Below are 13,729 nucleotides of genomic sequence, written 5' to 3'. Positions count from 1 at the left end.
GCGCTTTCGGACATCAGGGGTCAGCATGGGCACCCTGACTGGTCTGCGGCTATGCAGCCTCATACGCAACAAACTGTGATGCACTGTGTATTCTGACACCTTTCTATCAGAATCAGCATTAACTTCTTGAGCAATTTGAGCTACAGTAGCTCGTCTGTTTGAACCAGCCTTCGCTTTGCCATGTGCTATGCATCAATGAGCATTGGCCGCCCGTGACCCTGTCGCTGGTTCACCACTGTCCCTTCCATGGACCACTTTTGATAGATACTGACCACTGCAGACCGGGAACACCCCACAAGAGCTGCAGTTTTGGAGATGCTCTGACCCAGTCGTCTAGCCATCACAATTTGGCCCTTGTCAAAGTCCTTGTCAAATCCTTATGCTTGCCCATTTTTTCGGACAAAATGTTCACTTTCTGCCTAATATATCCCACCCACTAACAGATGCTGTGATGAAGAGATAATCAGTGTTATTCACTTCACCTGTCAGTGAAACCTGTCTCCTGTCATAATGTTATGCCTGATCGGTGTATACTGCATGTGCTGTGTATTGTTGTGCTTTCTATAGTATTGCTCTATTAGCATAGCAACATGCTAACCTCACACCCTATTGGAACTAATTGTGAATGTTCTAATTCAGTCAGTCGTGAGGTTATTTCATAGTATGCTGCCTAAGGCCCCGATCACACAGAACGCGTTTTTGCAGCGAGATGCGCCTCTTTTGAATAGATTTCTGTTGGCAGAGAGCGTTATGCGCGCTGCTTATGCGCCCCGGGCGCCTCGTGTTTTAGAAGGAGCGCTCTGAGCGCATGAAGGTGAAAAAAAGACCCCCGACGTCATCACGTTTTTTTTCTATTGTCCAATCGAATGAATGGAGAGCCGTTACCTTGATTAGACTGACAGCATAGCTGATTCGGGGGTTTCCTAGCAACGTAAAAAAAACAGCAGCGCACTGCTCTTTTCTCAATGAAAAAACGTCAACCAATAAATGCAGTGCAGTGCGCCTCGCGTTTTCGAACCTGAAAAACGCTTTCTGTGTGATCAGGGCCTAAGAGTGTATCTGTCAATGTAGGCAGCATATTACGTTTTTTTGGAACGATGCAAATATTTGGCTAAATTTTTAATTACATTAGACACAGTTAATAATTAGCAACATTAGCGGCAGCCTATATTTGCTGTTGTTTATTTATGAAAAGATACATCATCTGTCATTTCTGCTGTGAAGCTCTCTCTGAAATCCTCCCCATGTGGACTGGGACACGTGGTTGAGTCCTCTAGCTATCTCTATCACAAACTTTCATTACCTCTGTGTGCAACCATGCAGAAAGCCTCCTCTGTTTTATTGGCTGGGGAACTGACAGAACTGGTAAAAGAAAGAGAAATCAAGGAAGAAAAAAAGAAATGTGTATGTGTGGAGAAAGATGGGTAAAAAAGGCAAGATTTGTTTGGATGCCCCAGCAATCAAAATGACAAGCACTCATGTGATATTAAGCCATCTGTGTCTGTAAAACTGTGAGGAATGCAGTGACATTGATGTGAAGAATCTATTTTTTACTAGCCGTTTCTCTTGGTGCTGCGGGGACACATTAGTTGCAGTGTCGTGATGAACCTCTGGCTGTTCTCTGTCAATAAAACATATTACTCTTCCATTGTGCTTAACGGGTGAGAGGTTTTGAATGATATGAGATTGAAGGATTATTTCAAGTAATTATTGTATTGTATTTATAAAATGTTTTATAAAATTTAAATTGCATCATTTTGATTATCTTCATTGGATTGAGTCCTTTTTAGCTAGCGATAGATAGATAGATAGATAGATAGATAGATAGATAGATAGATAGATAGATAGATAGATAGATAGATAGATAGATAGATAGATAGATAGATAGATAGATAGATAGATAGATAGACGATGAGGATGGAAGGATAAATGGATAGACAGACAGATGGACGGACGGACGGATAGACAAGGTTGAATAGATGGATGGATGGACGGACAGATGACAGACAGATGACTAGGATGGAAGGATAAATGGATAGACAGATGGACGGACAGATGAGGCTGAATGGATGGATGGACAGATAGATAGACGAATGATAGATGGATGGACGGATGGACAGATGATAGATAGATAGATAGATAGATAGATAGATAGATAGATAGATAGATAGATAGATAGATAGATAGATAGATAGATAGATAGATAGATAGATAGATAGATAGATAGATAGATAGATAGATAGATAGATAGATAGACGATGAGGATGGAAGGATAAATGGATAGACAGACAGATGGACGGACGGACGGATAGACAAGGTTGAATAGATGGATGGATGGACGGACAGATGACTAGGATGGAAGGATAAATGGATAGACAGATGGACGGACAGATGAGGCTGAATGGATGGATGGACAGATAGATAGACGAATGATAGATGGATGGACGGATGGATAGATAGATAGATAGATAGATAGATAGATAGATAGATAGATAGATAGATAGATAGATAGATAGATAGATAGATAGATAGATAGATAGATAGATAGATAGATAGATAGATAGATAGATAGATAGATAGATAGATAGACGATGAGGATGGAAGGATAAATGGATAGACAGACAGATGGACGGACGGACGGATAGACAAGGTTGAATAGATGGATGGATGGACGGACAGATGACAGACAGATGACTAGGATGGAAGGATAAATGGATAGACAGATGGACGGACAGATGAGGCTGAATGGATGGATGGACAGATAGATAGACGAATGATAGATGGATGGACGGATGGACAGATGATAGATAGATAGATAGATAGATAGATAGATAGATAGATAGATAGATAGATAGATAGATAGATAGATAGACAGACAGACAGACAGACAGACAGACAGACAGACAGACAGACAGACAGACAGACAGACAGACAGACAGACAGACAAGGATGAAGGGATGGACGGACACTCAGATAGATAGACGGATGATGGATGATAGACTGACAGATGATAGACACAGACGGCTGAGGGTGGATGGATGGATGGATGGATGGATGGAAGGACAAATGATTCAAGATTCAAGATTCAAGATTCAAGAGTTTTATTTGTCACATACACAGTTATATACACAATATACAACTGGCAGTGAAATGTAAACAGGTCCGCTCCATGGACAGTGCAAATAACAGTTACAAGAAATTAAAATAGAAATAGAATAAAATTAGAATAAAAAGTATTAACATAAGTAGAATTATAAATAAATCAAGTAAAAGATAAAAATAGGAAATAAGATAAAAATAAAAATATAAAAATAAAAATATAAAAATATAAAAAAATAAGTGGATATGATAAGTGAGATAAACTGTAGACTTAGAAATAAGTGGTTAACATAAATATATATATATGTATATATAAAGAAGTATAATGTGCAAGGTTTATTACAGGTTGTTACGCAGTAACAATAGGAAAGTAAAGTGCAGTGCAATGGCAGTATGTGGATGTTAATGTTTAAACTGGATGTTTATGCGTGTGCGGGGTGAAGTGAAGTCACGTGACTGAGTTCAGGAGTCTGATGGCCTGGGGGAAGAAACTCCTCCTGAGTCTTTCAGTCTTTGCCATCAGGCTACGGAAGCGCTTACCAGATGGCAGCAGGGTGAAGTGAGAGTTTGCAGGGTGATTAATGTCTCTGATGATTTTAGTAGCTCTACCTCTGCAGCGTTTGGTGTAGATGTCCTGCAGAGACGGGAGAGCTGAGCCTGAGATGCGCTCGGATAAGCGCACCACTCTTTGCAGGGCTTTGCCATCGTGACTGGTGCTGTTCCCGTACCACGCTGTGATGCACTGAGTCAGGACACTTTCTATCGCCCCTCGATAGAAAGTTTTCAGGATGGCTGGTGAAACCCTGAATTTCCTCAGCTGGCGCAGGTGGTACAGTCTTTGCCTGGCTTTTTTCACCTGTGTCTGGATGTGTGTAGTCCAGGTCAGATCCTCGGAGATGTTCACACCCAGGTATTTGAAGCTGCTCACTCTCTCTACCGGTGTCCCGCTGATCATGAGAGGGGAATATGACCGATGCTGTCTCTTCCTGAAGTCCACAATCAGTTCTTTGGTCTTGTTAACATTCAGAGAGAGACAGTTGTCCTGGCACCATGATGTCAGTTGCTCCACTTCGTCCAAGTATGCCGTCTCATTGTTGTTGGAGATGAGACCCAGGACAACAGTATCATCAGCAAACTTGATGATCGAGGTGGAGCTGTGTGTGGACAAACAGTCATGGGTGTAGAGAGAGTAGAGCAGGGGACTCAGCACACAGCCCTGTGGAGCTCCAACACTCAGGGTGATGGAGGTGGAGGTGAACTGGCCTACTCTCACCGCCTGGGGTCTGCCAGTGAGGAAATCTTCAATCCAGAGGCAGAGAGAAGAATTCAGGCCTAGATCCAGGAGTTTGTGTGTTAGCTTAATGGGAACTATGGTGTTAAAGGCTGAGCTATAGTCAATAAATAGCAGCCTGACATAGTTCCCACTTTTGCTGTCGATGTGAGTGAGGCAGGAGTGAAGGACGTGAGAAATGGCATCTTCAGTCGATCTATTGGGACGATAGGCAAACTGAAGAGGGTCCAAAGTGTCAGGAATGGAGGAGCAAATGTTGTTTTTAATGAGTCTCTCAAAGACCTTCATGACTAAAGATGTGAGAGCCACTGGACGATAGTCATTTAGGCAAGAGGGTTTACTGATCTTAGGTACAGGGATTATGGAGGATCGTTTGAAAGAGGTGGGGACAACAGATGTAGCAAGGGACTCGTTAAATATGGATGTAAAGAGCCCTGCGAGCTGATCAGCACAGGACCGCAGAACACGACCTGAAATACCATCCGGCCCAGCAGCTTTCCTGACATCCACACGTTTGAGTGCCCTCCGAACCTCGTCCTCCGAGACAGAGATCACGTGACCGTTGCTGCTCTGAGGGACTCTCTCTGACGCGTCACTCGCCGGAGTCGCGCTGCCGCGATTACCATCAAAGCGAGCGTAGAAAGAGTTTAACTCGTTCACCAGCAACGGATCAGCTCTCACCTCTGCAGAGGATTTAGTTCCAAAAGCACAGATGGTCCTCAGTCCCTGCCACATCCGCCGGGAGTCGTTGAGTTGGAAATGAGATTCCACTCTGTCTTTATAGCGGAGTTTTGCGGCTTTAACGGCGCGCCGGAGGGCGTAACATGAAGCTTTGTACTCCCTCATATCCCCCGTTTGGAGACCGGCATTGTACGCGATAGTGCGCGTGTTAACTGCAGTGCGGATTGAACTGTCCACCCACGGTTTCTGATTAGGGAAGGACGTTATAGTTATTGTTTGTGTGGCTTGCTCTGTCAGTGTGTTGATAAAGCAGAGCGCCACTTCTGTGAACTCGCTGACGTCTTCAGAACTCGCGCGGAACATGTCCCAGTCGACGTCATCAAGAGCTGCCTGTAGCGTGATCTCTGAATGGGATGACCAGCGTTTGACTTCCCTCCTCACCGGGGGCTCTTGAACGAGCCTTTGTTTATATTCCGGTGTGAGGAAAATGGCGGCATGGTCCGATTTGCCAAAAGCTGGCTGTGAACGAGCTTTGTAGGCGTTCTTAAACGGAGAGTAGCAATGATCCAGTGTGTTTGCTCCTCGTGTGGGACAGGAGACATGCTGGTGAAAGTTTGGCAATACTTTCTTTAGGTTTGCTTTGTTAAAATCACCCGCGACGATGAAAGCAGCGTCGGGGTGTTTGTTTATGAAGCCGCTGGTCACATCATGGAGGGCAGATAAAGCCAGCCCCGTGTCTGCCTGTGGTGGAATATAAACGGCAGTGGCGATGACCGAGGAAAACTCCCTCGGCAGGTAGAAAGGCCGGCACATGAGAGTTAAATGTTCCAAGTGAGGCGAGCAGGATCGCGAAAGAATGGAGATGTTCCTAGGATCGCACCATTTCTTGTTTATCATGAAACACACTCCACCGCCTTTAGATTTCCCGGCCTCGGCTGTTCTGTCCATCCGAAAAACAGAGAAGTTAACGGACGGCGTCACGGCTGTATCCGGGACCGCTGGCGTGAGCCATGTTTCGGACAGACAATAGATGTTGCAGTCTCTCATGTCCCGTTGAAAACTTATCCTAATAGATAAGTTTTATCTGAAAACTTATCTGATAGATAGACAACTAAGATGGAAGGATAAATGGATAGATAGATAGACAGACAGACGGGCGGACGAGGATGAATGGATGGACGGACAGATAGATCGACGAATGATGGATGGATGGACAGACAGATGATAGACAGACAGACGGTTGAGGATGGATGGATGGACAGACAGATAGATAGACGTATGATGGATTGATCGATGGATGGACAAATGATAGATAGATAGACAACAAGGATGGAAGGATATATGGATAGAGACTGTACATTCCTTTCTGTTGAGCCCTGAAGAGTTATCTGTACTTTGGGCTTAGTGAGCGAACATATCAGGATCTCTGAGGTTTTACTAATGGGGAATACAGGAGATTTTATACATTATGTGTGTGCGTTTGTGTGTGTGATGTACATACTGTATGATAAGTGCATGTTTATGTAATATGTGTATGTTTGTGAGGGTCTTTTCATGGAAGTTTGTGTTCAGGCTGTGCTAGTTTCTGGAGACATCTAGTGGTTGACGGCTGGGAATTTTACCCTACGGCAAACCAGGCCTACACCTGAGCCGATCAGATTAGCATCAGATATCCCTTCATGTTCTAGAACGTAGCACTTTTCCATCAAACAGCCTGTGTTGGTGTAATGCCGTTGTGACCCTGCGAGTGACAGACCAAAACCACCCTTGACACCCTTGGAGCCAGTCGCCATGACAGCCAACCAGATGGACTCTGTGGGAGTTCCCACAAAGCATCTGCCCGCTAAGACACCACAAACACTAGCATTAGCATAGCACGGAAGTCCCTTTTTCAGCTGCCACGGCGGGTTTAGTCACTTCTGGATCAGGCATTCATGATATCACTTCCCCTAAGGCCAGAAACGGCTGTTCTTGAACCTACATCAGCTAGCCCACAGCAATTTAGCAGCTACTAATGCTGGAATATAGCATATGGCTGTGTTCCGTCTCCTGAGAGCTCCACACTTCTCTGCTTTTAAGCAGTAGAGTGTGTTGGTTCGCTTCATTGTGATGACTCTCAACACTTGGCTGTACTTGACTGTGTGTTTCTTTCACTCACTATTATATCGTTCAAAGTGGCAATTGACAAATGCAGCATGCTAATGCAGCTGTGCCAGTTGGAGTTAATTGTCTTGATTGTAGGTTATTCTACTCTCAACGTCAAGATATCCCCCTTTTCTATAGAAAACGACACTGGATACAGCCTAAATCTCTATAGCACCAGGGTCATTCTCAAAAATTACTGATTTTTCTGACTTACAAAACAATAACTTACATAAGTTCTTGACATTATTACAAATCATAAAGGTCAATTTTATGAATGTTTATTATTTTATTTTATTATTTATGATTATAGCTCCAGTGACAAATTCATAAAAAAGAAGGGGCTCATCTTAAATATATACTAATGATCACATTATATATATAATATAATCTTTCTAACACCAAAGTATCAAAAACCTGTCAAAAATATCATGGGACAAACCTTTTTAAAGTATTTATATTAATAATGACCTATTATTATATTTAATTACCTAGAAATACAAAATTAAGGTGATCATCTTAAAATATATAATATATATAAATGCAGATAATTCTAATACAATCTTTCTAACACCAAGTATCGAAAACCTATCAAAAATATAATGGGAAAAACCTTTTTAAACTATTTATATTAATAATTACCTATTTTTCTTATATTTAATTACCTAGAAATACAAAATTAACATTTTTTTTTATTTATTTTTTTATAAATTATTATATATATTTTTTTTATTATTGTATTAAATGATTATAGAACCAGTGACATACATTCATTAAAAATGTTTTATTATCTTTAAAAAAAAAAAAAAAATTAACAAAAGGTGATCATCTTAAAATATATATAATGGTTCGATTTAATATATAATTCTAATATATTTTTTCTAACACCAGTGACGACAAATTCATGGGACAAACCTTTTTAACTACTTTATAATAAAAATCTTTTCTAATCTTGACAAAACACATATCGTCGGAAAGGTCTGAGTCTCAGGGTTCCATATTTGGTAACCATTTTGTGATGGAAGGGATATTTGGACAGAAATTTACAGAAAAATGCATCAAAAAAACAATCAATGGAATATGTGTGACACCCGGTGGCTATTTGTGGTACAGCGCCTAAACAAAATCTCATGGGAACTTAAATTTTTGTGATATCAACTTCAAATTTGGAACACAACTTGGTTAGACATATGGCTTTGATTTTATAGTAATTTTAGATTAAAACTTTTTTGTAAAATATATATTTTATATAAAATAAAAATATTTAGTACAGTATTTTTCATATTTTGAATTGTGTTCACTTCAGCAATAATCTGCCGAGTTTCTGCTTTAAAACAAGACCAAACTTAGGTCTATATTCCAAAGCATTCTTGAATTACAGCCCTTTAAGTTTGGATAGTGCATTTTCATGTGTATTCTCAAAAAGGGGGGTGACAGGTAAGGGGTTAAACTATCTATATTAATAATTACCTATTTTATTATATTTAATTACCTAAAATACAAAATGAACAGTAAGTAAATACATTATGTATATATTATAAGATATATACAAGATAAAGTAGAAAAGGTTTTCAGGCAAATTCATATTCATGTTCAAAAAATGTATAACACAAATCTAAAATATCTAATAAACTGCTAGATTTTAAATAGTTGTCTTTTATTTATTATTTGAAATGATTAAAAATGCAGGCACATTTGTCACATTCCTGATCATATTTTGTCATTCTGATAAGTCATGGCGCATTTTTTGTCACACACACACAAAAACATGATTTTTTTTCTCAGTGAATATCCTGTTCTACTCGAAAATATGTCATATTAACATACAGTAGTTACATATATACTATATACTAGACAAGTTACATTTGTGACTCCAAACATCTGGGAATCACCGGAATACTAATGCACTTATTCCACCTGCTTCATCCGTTCAACAATTCTAGTTTTTCTACACTGTATAATGGACTGTCCTCTTTCTTCTCTCTTTCACAGGTGTAATAATGAAAACGAGTGGTACCAGATTCATGAGAACATTATACGCAAGTCCAGCACCAAATACACCGCCCCCAGCACCAACTACGGTAAGTGCACTTCGAAAACGGTCGTACACTTGATTTAATTGTCATCATCAGATGAGAAACGTTCATCTTCACTGAAATTGAACAGTCCTTGCCAAAATTCTGTCTATTATCCTACTTTACTGTTGTAGTTAATGTTTCGCTTATTTTGCTGAAATCGCTGTATGACCCCTAATTCTCCGTAATTCTGCTGTAATAAAGCACAGTATGATGTAAAATTTTTAATTTAATTTATTTTCTCAGTAGGTGCTATCATACCTAAGAGAACAAAGAATAAAATGTGAAAGTAGTCATTACCATGCCAGGTAACTAAGAATAGAAGTCACATGCAAAGCTTAAAGGTGCAGTGTGTAGTATTTATGAGGATCTATTGACAGAAATGCAATACAATATACATAACTATGTTTTCAGTGGTGTATAAAGACCTTATATAATGTACTGTTATGTTTTTATTTTCTTAGAATGAGCCATTTCTATCTCGATCTCTCTCCAATCTAAAGACCCGTTCACACAATGAATGATAACTATAACGATAACTATATTAGCGTTCACACCAGTCGTCTGCCGCTTTAAATGGTCAAGCTCTTTATAGCAGGATTGATTCTGATTGTCTGTCAATATTTTTATCGTTCATCAGCTGGAAAAAGTGATTTAAAAAGAGATTCCAACGATATTGTTTCTCTGTGCCGTTATCGTTAAAGTGTATATTTAGAAGGGTTTTTTTAGAACTATATTTTATTGTTATCATTATCATCTTTGGTGTGAACAGGTCTTTAGGCTACGTCCACATTAATCCTGATACATTTGAATCTTTACATGCACTGTGTATTATGCTGACTAGACTATTACGCTATTAGCGTAGCAACATGCTAACATCATCATTTATTGGAATGATTTGTGATCATTCTAATTCAGTCTCTCATGATGTTCCATTTCGGATAGTTTGCTTTTAAATGTATATTTCATCCAATATTTATATGTGCTCTGTGTTTATTCGAGTATTGCATTATTAGCATGGCAACATGCTAACCTGATACTAATTGTGAATGTTCTAATTCAGTCAGTCATGAGGTTATTTCAGTTAGTATGCTGCCTAAGAGGGTAGCTGTCAATGTGGGCAGCATACTACGTTTTTTGGTACAAAGCAAACTAATTGGCTACATTTTTAATTACATTAGCTACAGTTAATAATTAGCAACATTAGCTGCAGCCTATATTTGCTCTTGTTTATTATTGTATTATTATATTTAGAATGTTTTTTAGAACTATATCTTTTATCTTCTTGAACAGGTCTTAAGGCTACGTGCACATTATTCCTGATACATTTGAAAAAGACGCAAAATATCCAGGCGTCCAAGTTGCACTCAATCTGCATTCCATGTATGCTCCAAAAAGCAATTGCCCTCATGTTTTGCCACAGGACAACAATGCAAGTAAATTTAAACATAGTATATACTTATCAACGATATAATCAATATGAACATGGATATCTATCGGTACAATATGTGTCACATGACTAAATGTGTCATAGTTAAACGCATACCTCTGGTCTTTAGTGACCCTGGGACGTCATTCACTACCCTCCTCCTCATTCATCTTTTAAAGTTATACATTAACCTTCTTAGTATTCCTCAATCAATTAATTATAAACAATAGAACAAGAAAAAAAGTTATAAAATTATAAAAGAATGCCTGCTTTCGCATAATTATTTTTGTAAAAATTGTATAGGGTCGTTAACAACCCGAGGTGTGTTATAGTGTAAGTATATTTCTAATGTACAACAATAATTGAATCTGTGATGACTGAATAAGTGCAATTCACCTTTATTCCACAAGGTGGAAATCTGATACACAATGATGAAGTGAAATTTCACTCATAGTTACCGCAGGCAGAAAACAAAAAAAATTGGAAGAATCATCAGCAAAACTTGAATTGGCTCAATGATTTACTGCAGCAAATACTTACTGCAATGGTGGATCTGATGAAGAAGCTGTCAGCGATCAAATATTGATTATGAAGATGTTGAAAATGACTTAAATGCATGAATGTTTCAGCAATCATTACATATTCGGGTCTTTAGGATCTATATCTAACGCGGATGGATCTCTACCTGTCACGATAATATAAAACTCTCCTGATATTAGAGTAACAATTACAGAAGAATGAAATAAAGCATATTTTGTTACCTTTTGGAAGGGTTCAGTTTGAGCAGATGTTTTATACCATCATCACTGTCCTCGTCAGAACACATATCCCAGTATATTCAGCATCTGCTTCATATTCACCATCTCAAACATATTCTCAAAAACTGTGTATCCACTTGGAAAAGTATCTTCAAAAAAGCTAAATTTTCCCAAGACAAAATGGCACCTCAGTGTGGACGGAAGGCCAAAATGTAGAGAAAAATATGTATTTTCAAATGTATCTGGATTAGTGTGAGCGTAGCCTAAGTTCTAGGGTAAATGAGTATCGTAGTGGTGTGTTTTGAGGTATCGTTCAATAGTAATTGGTGTGTTAGATGCTCTAATTGAGAGTTCATTCCATCATCGAGGGGAAGGCCTAGAAAAATTTCTGGACCTGGATGAACAGAAACCCTTCCAATTGGGAACTGACAGGAGCCAGGCAATCAGAATGACTGATTGCAGCAGGCGGGCTGGTGTGTGCGATTTAATGAAGGATTGAAGGTAGCGGGGAGCCAGGTCATTAGCGGCATTGTAGACCCAAAACAATGTCTTGATTGAATTGAATTGTAGCAGTTACTGGCAGTCGGCATAGAGACCTGAACAAAATTGTAACATAAGAGACGCAATCTCTCTGGTACGTTCTTTGAAACAAGTGCCCATATTACTAAACAAATACTTACGTAATCACGAGGATAATTACAGTGGCGGTCAAAATGAAGTCGTCTCACATTTCTCACACTCTTCCCCTTGTGCAGGTCTAATCATCTCACTGCAGCTGTTGAGGGGTGACATGGAGCAGGTGCGCAGGGAAAACCCCATGATATTCAACCGCGGCGTGGCCATCACACGCAAACTGGGCTTCCCCGATGTGATCATGCCAGGTAAGTCTCATGAAGGTCATGGTTGCGGTTCAAGATTCGTTCCAGACTGAATAAATCCAAGAGATATGCCAAGACTTTGTATTCAGGGTCAGAGTATAAGTAGACGGTTGCAACAAATTAGAATAAGAAAATATATATGGTCATTTCCCCTATATTTTACATTGCGACAGTGGTGGGCGGTCAATAGGGGGCGCTGGAGCCCCGCCCCATTAAAGTTAGCCAGAGAAGAAGGCTACTTCAACATGTTAAAAATAAGTTAAATATATTGCTAAATAAGTACGAAATAAAACATTTTTAGTCATACTATTTGACTGGTAGTCATGTTCGTTCGTTTTGTGTGTGCGGGGCGCTCGACAAATGGGTGTCTATGCAGGTCAATAAACTTTTGAAATGCATGTGACTTGAGGCTGAGCTCTAATTGGCTTGTTTCAGATTGTCCTAGCGCTGCGCCCCAGACCCTCCTACTTTTGATTTTAGCGAATCAATATTTTTATATATTTTGGCCCCGTGTGATTGAACCGTTCTCGACTTTCAAGTTGGCGCAATATCTCTTCCAAGATGAAAGGAAATTCAGTTTTATCTTTACAAAAAATTTAAGAATGAAGAAAAAATAAGAATCATGGTGTTTGGACAGAGTTTGCTAGCTGGATGCGATGTAAGTCATGTCTTTTATTGTTTTCCTGCTATTTCAAAGTCCTGTCACCGAAGCATTGTGGGCAATGACACAGAAGGAAAATAAAATAATGCAGTTTAACTGGAGGCGATCATCAGGGTCCAGGCACAACGGCTTGTGTAGATAATATATAGTTATACAATGGACATGTCTCTTTTCAAATAAAATTTGAGTCTTTAAAGCCGGGTGCACACTGTGCGATTTTGCCCATGATTTGGCCGTCTTAGACAAATTTTGCCAATCCTAAAAGATCCTAGGCTAAAATCGGAAGTCTTTGATCATTATTTTGACATGTTCACAGACAGCCGATTAATGACCGTTGCGATGAGACAAAATTCAGAAGATTTGACGCACAGTCCTGCAGTGTGACTTCTCCTAGGACGACCGTCAAATTGTCTTCCTTTTTCAAGACAAACCATGACCAAAATTAGCGTTAGAGATTTTTTTGTAGCCACCATTTCAGTCCTGTGTGTAATGCAGCTCACTGTCACCGGATGCGTCATTAATTGATTATATATAACTCCGGACAAGTTTTCTTGCGTGCGTCCGTTTTAACGCGCCTTGACTATCGTATCGACATTAATGACAACTTAGAACTTACAGTGTGAAATGGCTTAAAGCGGGGATCATGTTCGTACAGTCTAACAAGGAACAATCATAAAGGACTATTATAAATCGCAGTGTGCACCCGGCTTAAGTG

The 13,729-nt window shown here is 39.5% G+C and overlaps 1 protein-coding gene across 1 annotated transcript in view; it reads left to right on the top strand.

Moving 5' to 3' along the window:
• The window catches only part of dock3 (dedicator of cytokinesis 3), a 314,866-nt gene that overhangs the window by 243,120 nt on the left and 58,017 nt on the right, over positions 1-13,729 (top strand). Inside the window, exons 13-14 of the mRNA XM_079807891.1 lie at positions 9,206-9,294; positions 12,231-12,356. Coding sequence (XP_079664017.1) covers positions 9,206-9,294; positions 12,231-12,356 — 215 coding nt within the window. The remainder of the gene's footprint in view (positions 1-9,205; positions 9,295-12,230; positions 12,357-13,729) is intronic.

The sequence above is a fragment of the Gobio gobio genome, assembly GCF_949357685.1.
Source record: "Gobio gobio genome assembly, chromosome: 24".
Taxonomy (NCBI): Eukaryota; Metazoa; Chordata; class Actinopteri; order Cypriniformes; family Gobionidae; genus Gobio; species Gobio gobio.
Note: the sequence above shows the minus strand (reverse complement) of the source record. Positions and strands in the feature narration are given on the sequence as shown.